The following is a 16,537-nucleotide window of genomic DNA, read 5'->3' as shown; positions in this document are numbered from 1 at the left end:
TTCCATAGCACACAATGTGATCACTTAGGAATGGGTCAAACTCAGCGATCACCTCAACGATTCCTAAGAGGTTACCGTTTTTGGGGGAACCAAATAATGCGTCATTGGCTCTCAACGCCAACCCTTGCTGAGCAAGCAGCCTGATAACTGCCACGATGTGCTTTAGCACCTCTCTCCAATAAGCGTTCTGAGTGACAAATCGCTCAACTACCGTAAAATCCCGAGAGATGCCCCACCCCCGAAAGATAACCCACCCGTTTTTGGCACAATTTTCCATTTTTTTCTATAGCACCTAAAGATAACCCACCCCTGACAATAGCATCATCCCAGCTGGGGATGACGCCCGCCGAAACAAGGTTAGCTAGCGTGGGTAGGGTGCGATAACAGGTCACAGGTCACAGGAACCTGAAAAGGTGCGGTATATCAACAGCCCTCCATGGATCAGAAGACGGAGAGCTTCACGAGTGGCTCGCTTCGGCGATCCCTCCTTCTGCTTCCCTGCCAACCACGTCGAACTCTATGCGTGAGGAGGTGGTCAACCTTTTTTTTTGACAGTGAGAGCGACTGTTCGTTCGACGGTTTTGACGACGAATGAATAATACAATGCTAATAAACGCTTGTTCGTTCTTTGGCTGCGATACATTTCTCAACTTTTTTTTACTGCACACCGAAAGTTAGCCCACGTCATATTTTCCCTCGATTTGCTCTCGATGTTAGGTGGGCTATCTCTCGGGATTTTACGGTAGCCCTCTGTCGATAGGGTACGCAGCAGTAGACTGGGCTAACCAAGCAACTAGGAAATTTCGGTGCTCAAGGATATCTTCACGCGCTCTTGTTTTTCCTTCGGCCCTTTTCCAGTCGGAAAAACCGTGGGTAGCAAAAGAGCTGCGAGTGCTTGATGCCGAGACCAATTTACACATGAAGCAATATGCGCATCCTTTCGACCGAGAGTACGGAAGCCAGTGTCGCTCAAATGACCCCCCATTTGCGGCCTTTTTCACAAAAAGTTGTGGAGGCAAGTACCGTTTCTGGCCCGTGTATTGTCTCTCTGAAGCAGGAAAACATTCCGAACGATTCTGAAAGTACCGTGGGTCCTTCTCAACACATCAGTAGCGAAATTTCTCAGCGATATGTGTGGGCCACGTGGCCAGATCGCTAATAATAATAATAATAATCTTTATTTTCGGAAAACTTGGCCCTGGGTGGCACACAAGGCTAGACAGAAAGGCTGAGGCCCGTACACTAGTGCGTCTGCTAGCCTGCCACCCAGGGCAGGTGATGCCGAAGCAAATGTCTCTCTCTCTTTCTCTCTCTCTCTCTCTCACACACACACACACACAACACCAGGTAAATCCTACTTTGGGTCTCCGTGGAGATTGTCCGGGGCACTGGTCTGTGGTAACTGAAGAGGTACCAATGCTTTGAGGGAAAGTTGGCTTCCATGGGCAGCATCTGGCATCTGGGTCGTTGCTTGCAGACCATCTATGCAGCTTGTCTAACACTTCAGCACAAGGCCCCTCAGCTGCAGGGGATGCTGGGATAGTAGCTCAACGCTTGCGGCTGAGGCTGACGTTCAAACAATGGAGGAAGCGCACAAGGCATCTCAAAGGCACTGGCTTTCACGACAGTCTCTCCAACATCATCGACAGTCCTTGAAGTTGAGGGCGCTTGGAAGTTACTCTTCGCACATTCTGCCAATCGCGCTACCTCATCCTCCCTTGGGTGATGTTCTCAGTGAAACTTTTCAAGTATTTAGACAACTGTGGCAGCTTTTTAGTACTCTCTTCTCACTCTATCTTTAGTCTTCTCTTAGACGGCCACTTGGATACTTGCAGCCTGACATGTTCCTTCTGACTTAAAAACATATACCCGTCAGAAATGGCATGCCTTGTTATATAGGCAGTGTTCCAGATCCAAATAAGCACTTAATTTGATTGGTGCTGACAGACGAGGTTAACCCAGACAAAACTCATCACTGTGGTTTAGACCCCGAAAACCACGCCTCCAAAGGGGGCGTTCACGAAAGAGAGAAAACCCTTTTCAAAGTGATTCACATTTGACCGCAGATTGGCCATAAGAAACAATCCTGAACACGTCCACACATGTGGTCAGGTGACCCAACACTCTCTCTCCTTGAACCCATAGTACTTTTTCCCCTTCACAAGTTATTGCAACCAACAAGCCAAAACAAAAATAGCTGCCTCACTAAGTCGCTGGCTGCACTGAGCGGTCAAGCCATTACCTTCAGCGGGTGACACCTGCACAAAGCAGTAAAGTCAAGAGCCGTCTTCGTGCGGGTGAAATCCTGCTCGGTCCTCACTTTTGTCACCGCACGCGCTGACACAAGGAGAGAGTTGCTTGCTAATCCCTTTTCCAGACCAAAAGACGCCGCTGCCTGCCGAGTGTCGAACCGAACTGCAAAATCCCAGTTCGGCAAGCCAAACTCTTATTAGACTCACTTGCAGGATGAGCTCCTCCTAAACTCTGACGGGCATTCTTGAGGCGAATGACCATTCCCCTGTACAAACTCCCAGCCCTCCATAAACAAAAAAGCTGAGCTGTGACCGCAGCGCAGCGCTGTTATCCCAGTGCAGATACTATATTTTCCTCTAATTGTAAGGTGGACCTCGCCTCGTCATTTGCCAAATTTTCACATTTGGTCACGATGAGTGGTCGTTCTGGAGTGTTGTGAGGAAGCCCACCTGCTTAGATTTTTAAGAGTGTACGCTTGCAGGGTGCAAGGTTTGCACGTGTTAGGCTTTCTTGCAGAGTTTCAACGTCATGTGGCACAGCCAACGCAAAGGGGCGTGCCGTGCAGCTTTGCAGTCTGCGCACAGCGGAGCCAACCTTCATTGCTTCGTGCAGTTCACCCCCGTAAATTTCCAATATTCGAACTGTGAAACTGCGTTGAGAAACAAATCAAATAGGTAACACCATTTGCGAAGTATTTGAGATTTGCGGTATTCGCACACCTCTGATTATTAGCCACTGCTGTAGTATCCCGCCTGTTTACTTGTAGTGCAGCCCTTTGTAGCCCTTTGGAGGGTAGCCTCCGATATTGGCAGCCAATCGAACCCCGTTACTTTCTCTTTGCGCGTTCTTTTTTTCTCTCGCACTACTCCTCTTCTTCTCTATATCAGCTAGGAAGCTATTCAACTAAACATGCACTAATACACAAACCAGCTCTTTAGAACCGCATGTTTTGTGATAAACGAATCACTGGTTCAGTGACAGCCACCAATGCTTTTTAGAGCGGAAGCTCTACTAGGCTACATCTTTCAAGGTCATTCATTGCATCGCAATGTGCTTCATGTGCCGGCACACAAGCTGCGCCTTTCTTATCGCTTCGTCGCTGTAGTGCCACGTGACTTGGCGAGGGTGACACTGCTCCTTCGCCTGCGCCTTATCCCCCAGCGATGACTGGGCAGTCTGTGTGTGTGGTTCAGCCAAGCAAACCATGTGGCTAGGCGAGGGTTTAATGACTGATACATGGAAACGCTGCGCTGAATGATTGATTGGTTATGGGGTAACCCGCTGGAACTACACAGGTTATGAGGTGCACCACAGTGTAGGGCTCCGGATTAATTTTGACCACCTGGGGATTCCTTAACGTGCGCCAAAATCTCAAACACATGGGCGTTTTTGCTTTTCGCCTCCATCAGAAAAGCGGCCACCGCGGCCAGGAATCGAACCTGCGTCCTCGTGCTTAGCAGCGCCAGCCACACCTTAGCCACTGAGCCCCCGCGGCAGGTCTGCGTTGAATGAGTTTACCTGAACGAGGACTAAAGAAACACATGCATGCACACAAAAGCACTGCTTTGCTGGTGCTTGGTCCCTCAGTCTCACCATCGATGGCGCAGTGGCTGGGTTGTCGGCACAAGCCCTACAGCATGAGCGAAAGGCTGAATCCAACCATCCATTAGATACAGAGCTTGACGGCAGGCTGCGAAACCTCATGAAAAGGCAATCTTTCACGAAACACTGTGTGCACAGTCTGCTTTCGCTCGTGGTAGCTAGGTTTGGAAGTGTTAAGCCTGAGCCACTTTTTTTTTTTCTCTTCGTTTAACGAGTGGTTGATATCGCCCATAGTCCTTGTGGAAAAGTGGTGCTTGCACGGACGTACTTCACTGCACACTACCACAGGAACGAGCGGCAACAGTCATAAATGAACAACTGTGAAAAAAATACTGTTCTTGCCACTTTATTCTCGGTAAAATGACAACGGAACAACACAGCAGATGCGAGACAAATGAGCAGGTACCAAGTATAAACTGCTTTCGTAGTTGCCATGTCAGACGACATTTCCGTGCAAAAGAACCACTAGCCTGCCAGCATGAATTTCATGGTTGTCTGTCCAATACCTACCGCACCTTCCGGTTTATAAGTCATATGCACAAAGGTTGAAATGCAACCAGTCAAACTGCTAGTGCAGCCATAGAGTTTCGTACTAATACATTTTAGAAGGAAACCTGTTGCTGCAGTCATTACTGCAGTGGGAGCCACCGTAGAAGCTGAAGCTCTCCTTTCATAATTGGCTCGGCTTGCAACACGCTTTCTCGGGGCCCAACACCACAGACAACAAAGGCAAATTTTTTTTTGCTTAAATCTCACAAATTCCTCGCAAGCAAGCATTTAAGCACTATACTTTGATTGATCAATCGCCTCTATGCAGTCTTTAAGAACAATTGTTTTTTTCAGGCACAGACAACTTTCCAGCCTCTTGGCAAGCCATGCCAAATAAAGACGGAACGTTTTTCCATGATGCCACACCTGTTGAAGCGCAGTTGCCTAGACACTGGCAGCCTCCGTGCTGGCAGTAGATTTCCTTCTAGTATAGATACGGTTGTTCGTTTTCAGATTTTATATTTTTCTAAATCAGGGAGGAAAAATCAGGTGCTATTTTTCAAATTGATAATCGGGGAGAAATTGAGTTTTTTGTAAAACCATTCCGATATTCGGGTTTTTTTTTCGGGACAAACGTGCATTTTGCGAATATATCACGAGCTTCTTCTCAACTCTAACGCGTTAAAACTGGTGTTGGTTTCACGCTGGTAATTATCAAGGTTTCCTAGAAAATGCTCTCCGAAATTTAGCATTGCTTTTGGAAATGAATCAGTAGTGATGACAGTGACGATAACTTCTAAGAAATGAAACATTTTATTCACGCAAAGCTGGTCATCGATATTTCACTCATATTTGTTTGCATACGTTATCAATGCGTTGTTCTTCGTTCGAGACCTGTCTGGTCGTTGAACGTACCTCAACTGTGAGAGTTCTCTTGGCAACTACAGGCACAATAATGTCAACGCAGCCTTTGCAAGCCTGAGGTAGAGCGTGGTAGAGTCATGTCAACACTAATTGAGTTCAAAAGCTTTCTTTCTGGAGCTCGCTTCCAGCAAGTACTGGTTGAGAACGGCGGAACGTCAGTGCACGATTGTGCAGATACTACTTTGACAGGGTTCATTCGGGGAGAAATCAGGTTTAACCTGATACTTCTGAAACGTGTTTGGGGTGTAAGAATCGGATAAACTCAGGTTTTGACCAAAAACGAACAGCCCCAAGTATAGACCAGCACGAAACCCTACGGGTGCAGCAGAGAGAGAGGGGGTTGTGGATATGTGACGGCCTGGCATTAGGGCTTACATCACTCCCTAAAGTCGGTTATCAACCGGTACTTGCTGCTTGACAAAGATTTTGGTGTTCCTTGGCGTGTTCTTAGGATCAATGTTAGGGTTAAGCTTGAATGTAGGCCTAACAGGGGCCTCTGGCGGCCAACACTCTTAGTTGTAATGGAGAAAGGAAGGAAAAGATGACAATGAAAAGACAGAAAGACTCGGCGACACAACTCGAATAGAAGTGACGCTCGCGCATTTGCAGCATTCCGTTTCCAAGTGAGTGCAGGACAGGACAGTGGGATGCAGAACTTGATAAACATGACAACAGGCTCCCCTTCACACCTAAGCTGACCTAAACGTTACTAAACCATTCTTACTGACAAGTATAATGCTTGGCACTGTTCTAAAGATGCATTTCTTCAATAAGAAAAATCCTGGATATCAAAATCAAAATAAAAAGGCAAACGTGCCGAGACTCAAACTTAGTAGGGTACGTAAGTGTTAGAAGCCGCAAAGCTACCCTTTAGGCCAAAGGGGTCAACAGCAAGCTCATTTTAGCGAGCTCATTTAGCATGAAGACTGCTGCAGCATTCAGTGCTAACCACCGGACCATGCTAGGTGCAACAGGAAGGACCCAGCCTGCACCGACTTGGAAACAGAACACCGCCAATCGAGATTCCGCTCTCTTATGGGTACAAGCCCAGCATTTCCTGTGCACACCCACCACCACCTATTCCTTCACGTGACACACTTCTATTCTTAAAACAACTGCTAAAACTGCTCCGCTATTCTGCCTACGTAGCCCACGGGTAGAATCGGCGCTGTTGAACAAACACTCCAGGTTTGAGCCCCAGCTATGATGCATTTTACTCGAGATTTTTTAGCACGTGTAAAATGTTCTCCTACCTCAATTCTATGCATTTTTTGTAGATAATGGTGGTTTGTTATCTTTTAGGCTGGTTTAGAGGTGGGGCATGGTGCGTCGACCCGCTTTGCATTGTACTGGAAGTGCTGGGCTTGTACCTACGATGAACAGAACATCGATGTCCCCATGCACTCTCTTTAATGTGTAGTGTACAGTTGAACACCCAGATATGTATATTGCACAACGCTTTACAAGCAGCATAAATTGGAGCAGCCAAATGGTCTGCCTTTCTACACTTTTGTTTTTCTCGCAGAAGAGACCATATAGAAATGAGAAACAAACATCTTTGGTGTACACAAGGCTGGTTATGCTCAAAATTTTATGATCCTAAAGCAGCCACTCATGACATTTGCATAATGCGGTTTCTGCAATGCGCAAAGCCAGAGGTATCACGGTAACTGTTTTAGATGAGTAAATGTTAACAAAGAAACATCAGTTTATTGCACCAAGTTAGCAAACTTTTGCACATGAATTTAAATTGTTGCATTAACATGCTTTTACCCTCCAGACTTCCACTGGAAATATTTAGCAAACTTTGCTATCTAAGCATCTGACAATGAGAGCCTTCCATAGGAAGGCTCTCATTGTCAGATACTTAGATGCTTAGATAGGGTTGGGTCTTATATAGACCCAACTCCAAATTCCCCAATAAAATGCATCAGGACAATCTTAAATGTTTCGAAAATTCCCAAACAAGAGCTGAAGCTTTGTCGAGAACGCTTACTTTGCAGTTGTAGAACACACAAAGACGAAAAACACGTCGTTCACAGTTTTGAGATTGCACCAAGCCTTGAGCAATAGTGGCTAAACAAAAGAAATGGCTTTTTACTAGAATCTGCTACTGTTGTGACTAGGAAGAGCACCACTGCACTACAAAGAAGAAAATAAAATAAAGGTGGGAGTGCAGCAGTAAACGTTTTTTAAACACTGTCCTTAGTGGGAGGACGTACAAAGCAAAACCGGAGTCTGGAATTCCACATGAAATTTGCTCAATGACAACTGGACCTGAGACTGCTATTGACTGGCAAGTGATTAGCTTAAAGAAAGAAGAACGATTTATTCACATTGCAATGTATGATAGGCTTAAGCTGAATATGCTTTTGAAATGGCACCGTGAAAGCCGTTATCCTGCAATTAATGCTCGAGTCCAAGTTTTCTAGCTTGAAGCAGGAAACGGCAGCTGCCTTGATACCTAGGTACAAGTAACATAATTACTCAAATACTCGCATATGTGCGGAACAGGGATGCACTAAGAGTGGTGTCTGGTTTCAAAACTTCCGTCTCACCACCTTGGATGAGCGTTTTGGAATCACTGTTGCGACGTCCACGGTCGCCATTTCATTGCAGGCCATCACAGACGGGAAAAAAAATGTGCAGGGATTGGCAATGCTCAGTAAATAAATAGCCTCATTTTGAATCACCAAGAATCTTCGCTGCCAACTGCAGAGCATCTCCAAGAAGAGCAAAAATACATCCCATCATGGCTAAGCACAAAAATATATATACAAGCTAGGATGTCAAGCCATACAGCAGCTCGATACCTTAACTACTGCCTTATAAGGTCGTACACGTTCCTCTATATATAAAATTCTAGACTGCTGCCATGGCACGTACGTTTATTATCTATACGATTGTTTGCACCTTCCTCCGGACTGCAATTAATAGGCACTCACTTTGAAGCCCCGTACAGAGAAAATGCGAGAAGAAAAAAGACTTGTACTTGTATCACAGGACGAATTCACAAAAAATGCCCTAGTAAAGGGAAAAACAAATGCGAGATAACAAGTTCCTCATTTTGTAACAATAAATAGCTTCGGCCTAGATGTCTTGGAACCACAAATGTGGCACGAGAAGAAAGTTCAGCACCACGTGTGATGCCAGCAACTCTGTAACAGCAACAATTGCTAAACAAACAAGCAAAAACTATAATACACATCAACACTTTGCTAATGTCTTGAGAGAGTACCTTAAAGGAGCACTGACACCAATTTTTGGCGTTAATATTATTGCACAGTTCGCTTCCTTCACTCAACAGAATACCCTGGCTGAAATATGAGCGGCCTGCGACACGAAGAACATAGTTCAATTTGATCTCATTTATCGCGCCGACGGAGAAGCGCGCGGAGCAGGACTCAGCAAATGGACATCAGCGTGACATCACTCCAGGAGAGGAAAAAGTGACGCGACAGCGCTCGTCAAAAACTCGTGACGTCACTTCACGCGTGCGGCCCCATGAGCGGCAAGCGGGCGCAACACCCTCTCAAGCGGGCGCCGGTGACGTCCACACAAAGCGGTGAGTGCTCCTTTAATGTAGTGCTCCTTTAATGTAGCCGTAGCCTCTCGACAACAGCCAAGATGTCCTTTCTGACAGCGTCCTCAGTCTTCTTCGTCTCGGCCATAAGCATCTGGACGAGCGACTCCTTCCGGAAGAGCGTCCCAAACGCCTCGCGCGCAGCCGAATCCGAAGCCGTTCCCGTCACGTACCACACTGCCTTGCGCAGAACTGCCCGGTTCCTCTGCAGGTACGCGCCGATCCTCGCAAACTTGCGGCTCGGATGCAGCCCGCCGTGCAGTTCAAAGTTCACAAGCACGCGGTTCGCTGCCATGGCCTTCTCGAACTCCAGGAAGGCCTTCCCGCGGAAGCAGCACTCCTCGAAGGAAAGGAAGCACACGGTGCTGTTGGCCCGGAGCATCCGCGCCAGCGCGGTCACAGTCCGCGCCGAGTGCAGGCCGTTCCACAGCGTCAAGCTACAGACACTCTCGTTGCCTTCCAAGGCCGTGAGCACGCTGGCAACCATGGCCTCGCTCATCTCACTGCGGATCACCACCGTCTTGATGGTGCGCGTCGACTGCAGCGCCCGCGCGAGGCTCGCACCCACGGCGTCGCTCAGGCACATGTTCTGCTCGTCCAGCACCAGTTCCGTCACGGTCGTGTTGGAGCAGAGCACGTCCAGGACGTCCCAGATGGCGGGCAGCGCGTCCGTGTGCGGCGTGTCGTCCTCCCACATGAGGTGCACCTTGGAGACGCGAACGCTTGGGTCCCCGAGCACGCGCTCCAGCTCGCGGAAGCCCGTGCCGTTCCAGGAGACGCGCATGCGGCTGCAGGCGCCCGTCTCCCGCAGCACCGACGCCAGGTGCGGGTCGTCCCACTTGACGAAGTAGATGTAGCCCATGTCGACCATCTGCAGGGTGTCGTTGCGCGCCAGCGACCGCGCCATGTGCACCACCGACTGCTCGCTCAGCCGGTTGCAGTGCACGTCGAGCGTCTGCAGCGTCCGGTTCACCTCCAGCGCCTGGGCGATGAGGAAGGCGCTGGCGTCGCACATCTGGCAGATGCTCAGCGCCAGGTTCTTGAGAACGGTGTTTGAGCACAGCATCTGGGCGACCTCCTCGGCGGCCTTGACGTCGAAGAGGCAGTTCTGAACGCTCAGCGTCTCGAGGTGCACGTTGAAACGCAGCGTGACCGCGATGTCTCGGATGTACCAGGACGAGTCCGACAGGATGTTGTCCAGGTGCAGTTCACGGAGCTTCCCATTCACCTGCAGGCAGTGCGCAACAGTGGTCAAGAGGTTGGCTTGGATGTAGGCGAGCGAGAGTGAGCGGACGTTACAGTCTATGCCAAGCAGCAACTGTTCCAGGCGTGCCTGGTTCTTCCAGCTGAAGAGGCACTCTGAGAAGGACAGCGACTCCACCTGGTGGCACGAGCGGAGCGCCCGCAAGACGAGCCGCATGCCTGCGTTGCTGAGGTGCGGGTTGTCCAGGACCAGCTTCTGCATGCCGGGGTTTTGCGACAGGGCCTCCGCAACCGCCGCAGCCGCCGCCTTGTTGAGGAAGACGCTGTTCAGGTGCAGCTTTTTAAGCGACCTGAGCGCCGCAAAGTGCGCCACGAGCTGCGCCCCGTTGCTCTCGCTCGACTCCCAGGCCGTTATGCGGATACTCTCGAGACCGGACTCTGGGCCCAGTGCGGCGCCGATGGAAGGAAGCAGGACCATGAGGCTCTCGTCCAGCTGCAGAATCTTGATGCAGCGGTGGTGCCGCAACAGCCAGAAGAGGAGGAAGCGCTCGCGCGTGGCGCTGCTCTCGGTGGCCTGGCGGAAGTTGCCGTTGTACTTCATGAACCGGAGAAGGGCCACCTCTCCGGAGATGTTGCGCGCCAGCTCAAGCCCGACGGGTTCGAGGACGTGGTTGAGAGACGCGAAGGAGTCAACGAGCACACAGTCACACGTGTGCTCGTCGCTTGTGCACGGCCGGAGCAGTGTGGCGTGCGAGCCGACGAACTCGAGGATCTCCGCCCGCACCGTGTCGGGAGCCAGGCTGGGGATGCGGAAGACATAGTCGCACACGTCCTGCGACAGCTGGCCACTCCACTGCCCTTGGTCTTCCAACGCCATGGCTGCAAGAAGAGAGGTTTCAGAGACTCTGATGCCGCATCACACACAAGTTTGCCTATAGCAGTTAAAAGTTCGCAAATGCTAAACAAGAAACAGTTGTTCCTTTGCATGTGCACGAAATACGAGTCATTGCGGTATATGAACCGCCCTGTGGTTCCACTGCCCTAACTTTGGCGTCATTGAACAAGCATGGCAACAAGCTGCTAATGATTGACACTGCTTTACCAGACTTTAGGCCCAGAGACCATAGATTGTAGTTTCGGCTATCAGTGAACACACGCTAGGAACACACTTGCAAGAACCAATGCTGCCACTGATCAGCAATCTAAAACAGAAGGCAGAACACAGTTGAAAGTGTTGCCCCTGGTTTTATCTCCTGACACAGAAAACATTTATATGAAATGCCTTTCCTCTACAGCAGTAGGCAATGGCTTTAGAACGAAATTAACAGAAAATAAGGGGGGGGGGGGGGGCAACCTTATTGAACAGTTAGGACTAGACCGTTGCCCAAATGTCAGCACGGCACCACAAGAAATCTTCAAACATTGCTTTCTGGTTTGGTTTGAAAGCAAAATTTACTGGTGGCACTGAGAGCTTGACTGAGACGTGGTGCCGGTATTGAGGAATAAGGCTACCAGGGTAGTTCTTATGTCACAGTAATACGAGAAACTGCCAGAAAAATTGCACAGCGAAACGTAGGAGCACGATGCCATGTAGGCATCAGCAGTGATGAATGGAGCATAGGCGAACGGAGTGGAATCGTCTACGACCAGTACTGATGACACACCATTTAATTTTCCATCAGATTGTCGCACTTCCCTATATATTTGTTTACCTCGTCTATGGTCAAACATATGTTTTGGTTAATTATTCTTGTGCCTTGTTTTGATGAAGATTACAAAAAGTCACATGTTAGTCACATGTATGTTACTTGACATACGTAGTCATGGACAAATGAACAAAAACATGGACTGGAACACACAAGTAGTAAAATTTCTTTCCATGCAATTCAAATTGTTGTATGGTTCTGTAACAGTAACAGTTTAGAAAAGTGACCTCCCAAATATACCACAATTGTGCCTTTAAAGGGCTCCAGGAAATGTGTTCTTATATTTTGTGTGTTCTGGTTTATATCTTCATGTTCACATTTCATTCGTCCATGACTGTACTATCAATTTTAATGCGTAAACATCGTTTGGCAAGCGCCCCACTAAAAAGGGGCGATTCCTTACACCGTATTTTTGTGCGTGTAACCCGCACCAAAAATGTGAAAACTTCAGCGGTGAAGTAGAGGTGCGGATTATATGCAAGGTATTTCCTTTGGTGCAACTTCATTGCCATTCGCGTTGGGCCGTGATGCCCGTACAGCAGTACTAGCGACTAAGCCACTGTTATCCCACTGACAGTGCTTATTTTGAACACACAGCTCAACAATATACCAAACTGAAAAAATGTATGCAGCAGGTCACCTAGTTATGTAGTCAGCTAGGAAAGTTCTTTTGCATAAACAAATGTGCAATGTCGCTTGAGTGGAAGCTTTGGTCCATTCTTTTATGTATAAAATATGTGGGCAACATGCGGAGATATTTTTTTAAATTTGTTGACGGGGGGTGCGGGTTAAATGCAGGGGCAGGTTACACGCATGAAAATAGAGTATCTGCAGAATAAATGCATATTTGGTCACGTTAAAAACATGTAAATGTTAGTGTAAACATGGATGATTGGTACCTTTGAAATCGATAAGGATGAATTAACAAACAAACAAAAATTGACATGATGCGTTAGCAATGCGTTTGTGCCTTGCTTTAATGGAACACAGTGTATAACGCTTCTTAGGGACATATGGGGCCTTTACACTTTGATATAAGACAGCTTACATCTCCCCAGGTAAAATTTCTTCCCAGAAAAAGCAGTTGGAAAAACTGCTGACGCATTACTAGAAAATTCTCTAAATTTCTCCACCATTTTTTCTCTTCCAGCTGTCACCCGTTTTAGTCATTTTATTTCATAAATGCAATGTCATCTATGTTTGATGTTCAAAAAACTCTGACACAACTATTTTAAAACAGCAATATCAGCCACCTTGCACAGCAATGTTCAGAACAGGTATCTTCAAAAATTACGACTACCACAATTGCATTTGTTTTTGCAGCATTGCCAATGCAGTATTGTATTTTCAAGAAAAAAATTCAGAGTGACTACAGCCCTGTGGTCATTACCACACAACTCTAGATATGACCAGTCTCTACATTGAATTGCGTCACATCTGCGTGTTATTCTGCCCCATCTCTTAATGCATCTTTTCCTGTTTCACCTCTTCACATGTATAGCTCCTCCATTTGTAAGTTCCTCTTTAAATCACTTTTTTTATCCTTAATTAAGAAAACTGGCTCTGGTGCTTGCATTTTCCCGCAAGGAAAGAACTGACACACACCTCTCTAACAATTTACGGCCAGTCTGCTATTTTTCTTGGGTATCAAAGAACAGGCTCTTGGCGCAATAACCGATTATAATTTGAATCTTTTGAATCTTATGGCTTAAGTTCTACAGCAAAAACGCAGCCAAAGGCACTGCATTTTGTACAGTACACTGCACAAAAAAAAAAGAATAAAAGCTGTCACGTCGACAGTAAAAGCGTACAAAAGCGTACAAACAAACCCTGAGCCTCACTTTCTTTTTAAGCTGTTTCATTCCTTAAATCTTGGTAAGATGTGCGCGTGTTCCGAAGCTTGAATAAAGGACAGCTGAAAACAGGACACACTTAGGAAGATGCACTTCTGTTTTTAAGCACTCTTGTATCCAAATTGCAATGCACCAAGTAGCCCAACAGAACTGTTTGTGAAGCATTTTCTTTGCCGCGTCACACGTGAACCTAGACCAGCTTTCATACGCACCAATTTTTTAAGTTTACTCAATACAACGAAACATTCAGTGCATACAGCATGTGATGTGGAATATCACTGAGCCTCTGGTCAGATTGTTAAGAACGTTTTGGCTTTCACACACCTTATCTAAACCTCTTTAAATGTGGAAAATTAAAGCAAGCTTTTTTTGTCGAACAAATACCTTAAAATACGTTTTTCTTTATTTTCTTTACAAGGCGTGCGTCAGACACTTCTTGTAACTGGTCGGTTCTCATTTTCTTGACAAGAAACGGAACCAATTAGCTTTCAATGGTAAGTTCACGCCAGGCTCTTAGAAATGCTGTAAAGCTCTACCTATCCTATTACCAATTAACAGCTTGCAATTAAGCTCCAAATATATAAGCGCCACTAACACAGACTGAAAGTAATACGTGGTAAGGCAAGACATTTCTCGAATAACTCATTTCAACTATGAGAAGCGAGTGATCTAGAACACTTTGACAAAACCTGCCGGTATGCTGTCCTTTTGAGTGCAGAACGTAACCCGACATATCCATTCGAAACATTTTTTTTCTTTTTCACGGCACAGAGAAAGCTGTCGACGACAGTTAACATGTTACAAACAAGGTCCATGTATTGCTATAGCTTTTTTTTTCTTGCAAGTGTCTCGCGTTCTGTCCACATGGAACGCTAGCAATTGTTAAAGTTCCATCCAGACGGAAAGCCAATTAAAACCAGCAGATTAGATGCCACTTCTCGTCCCAGGATTTGGTAGTAGCGGTTGCGCCACTCGCTGCCCACGGACGTCATAGTAGCGGGTTCACTTCTCCCAAGGTTCCTTTTCTTTTCTTTTTTTTGTTGTTGTTGTGTGTATGTGGCCATGGCTAGGGTTTTGTAATAGCTATAATTCACGCCCGCGGTGAGCAGTCGGTCTTGATTTTAACTCAACTGGCCGAACTGCTAACGCTCACTGAAGCCAAGGCTGGCGTAGCCACCGCTAGTTACACCGAATCTTCTGCAATTATGACCAGTGATTAATAATAACAGTGACTCTAGCTAGTCAGTGAGTGGAAGTGGTTTGGCCGGTTGGGTAAAATATTGTGAAGCGGTCGTGGGGTGACGGCGTGGAGTTCAGTCTGGATTGAGCCGGAGTTCATCCGTAATTTTTTTTTATGATTAATAATTAACAGTGATTCTGGCTAGGCAGTGAGCAGAAGCCGTTTGGGTAAAAATAAAGGAAGACTGCTCTCAAAGCAAGTTGTGTTTCCTCTGGACGGAACTTTAATGACAGTTGCCGTTCCGTCTGAACAGAACACTAGACAGCCTACAAATTTAACTTTCCCTGCTGCTCTGAGTTTGAACAATCACGGCGCGAAATCGCAGGGATTACTGCGGTGCGGAATAGTGAAGCAATTTGTGTTCCTAATTTACTAGACCAATTAAAAGAAGTACCGACACGCGATCACAAACAAACACAAAAAGAAGAAATTCGTAACAAGATCTAAAGTTTAAGCAAGACAGAAAAAAACACTGATATGCAATGTTCACGCATAATTACACCTTTCAACGGATTCAAGGGGGGACGTACCGCGCGATGCCGGGTCTTGGAAAACAAGAATAAGAGGAAGTTTTCGGCAAAAAGTACACTTGACGCGCGTTCACTGCCCGCAGCGCGCTGATATACGATGCCTTTACGAGGAGACAGGCGGTAAATGAAACATCAGGCCGCGGCACCGGAAACAGCCGTCCACAAGCGAGAAATAGCTTCGACCGCTCCGGCACGTAGGCTCTTAAACAACCGCATCCGAAGCAGCCACATCTAACTACCTGCCAGTCGAGAAAGGTTAACGACAAAAGGAAGAAAAAAATGTGCAGAAAGCTAGACTCGGCGGACATGCAATAAAAACGGCACCTAGCTGGGAGAGCGCGGGGGCCGCAGTCGATGAGGTGCGAGCCGACACTGAGTACGTGTGTCCTGTCACTGGATACAGGCGGGAGTATGCCGTGTCCGATTCAGAAGGAGAATCAGAGTGCCGCGACATGCGATTCGTTAGCTCGGCGCCGGAAAGGGCGTTCGCTGCGGCCAAAACATGCTCGGCGCGTGCCGCGCCGAAACACCTTACCTAGGTTAATCACCAATCTTGCCAAGGGGGGACGTGGTTCTAGATGCGGCCGGTTATCACCTGTGGTGGAAATCCGAGTATGAGGGCATGATCGCTTGGCGACGGTGTCTGGCTAGGTCGAAGAGGGCGAATTGGCGGTGAGGGTCACTCGCGGCCTTCACGTGCGTACAGTCAACGAACACACACTTGCCCGTGCCCCCTTGCAGCCTTGCGGCTGCTTGCGGCGTTGCGGCGCGCGGAAAATACGGAAATGCGCATGGAGAGATGACAGCAGCGTTTCAGTTAGGCGATCAGCGGGCCTGTTGTTTGTAGTTGCACTTCTCACAGTTGTTGGCTAAAAAACAGTTTATCAAGGAAGTTTATGTGGTTTATGTTAATGAGGAAAGAAAAGCTGCGTCTTCCGTGGTTTTCTCCAAGGTTTTTCCAATGAAGTCACTGCTCAGTGACTGACGATGATGATAATGTTACTGCAGCGCTGTCTACAGCGTTGCCAAAATCAAAACTCCTGCGACTCAGTTATAAAATGAACGAGAGCTTCGCCGCTGCGACATTCCACAATAAAACACAATAAAAACAACGTAGTCTACTCTCGCTACCAGACCACTACTCGGTCGTGATC

General features: G+C 47.4%; 1 protein-coding gene across 2 annotated transcripts; it reads right to left on the bottom strand.

Annotated features, from left to right (window-relative positions):
* Positions 1-4,649: 4,649 nt before the first annotated feature.
* LOC144158424 (uncharacterized) lies at positions 4,650-16,349 on the bottom strand. Of its 2 annotated transcripts, none has more exons than XM_077689304.1 (2): positions 15,919-16,349; positions 4,650-10,933 (listed from the first exon to the last, which is right to left on the bottom strand). In XM_077689304.1, the coding sequence occupies exon 2, from the start codon at positions 10,929-10,931 to the stop codon at positions 8,862-8,864; it is 2,070 nt and encodes a 689-aa protein (XP_077545430.1). In that variant the 5' UTR covers positions 10,932-10,933; positions 15,919-16,349; the 3' UTR covers positions 4,650-8,861. The 2 variants fall into 2 exon arrangements, with proteins under 2 accessions (XP_077545430.1, XP_077545431.1); XM_077689305.1 differs by lacking the exon at positions 15,919-16,349 and adding an exon at positions 15,384-15,605.
* Positions 16,350-16,537: the final 188 nt, after the last annotated feature.

The sequence above is a fragment of the Haemaphysalis longicornis genome, unplaced genomic scaffold (genome assembly GCF_048455015.1).
Source record: "Haemaphysalis longicornis isolate Haplotype H1 unplaced genomic scaffold, Haemaphysalis longicornis Haplotype H1 scaffold_10, whole genome shotgun sequence".
NCBI lineage: Eukaryota > Metazoa > Arthropoda > Arachnida > Ixodida > Ixodidae > Haemaphysalis > Haemaphysalis longicornis.
The sequence above is the reverse complement of the archived record's forward strand: the minus strand, read 5'-3'. Positions and strand labels throughout refer to the sequence as shown.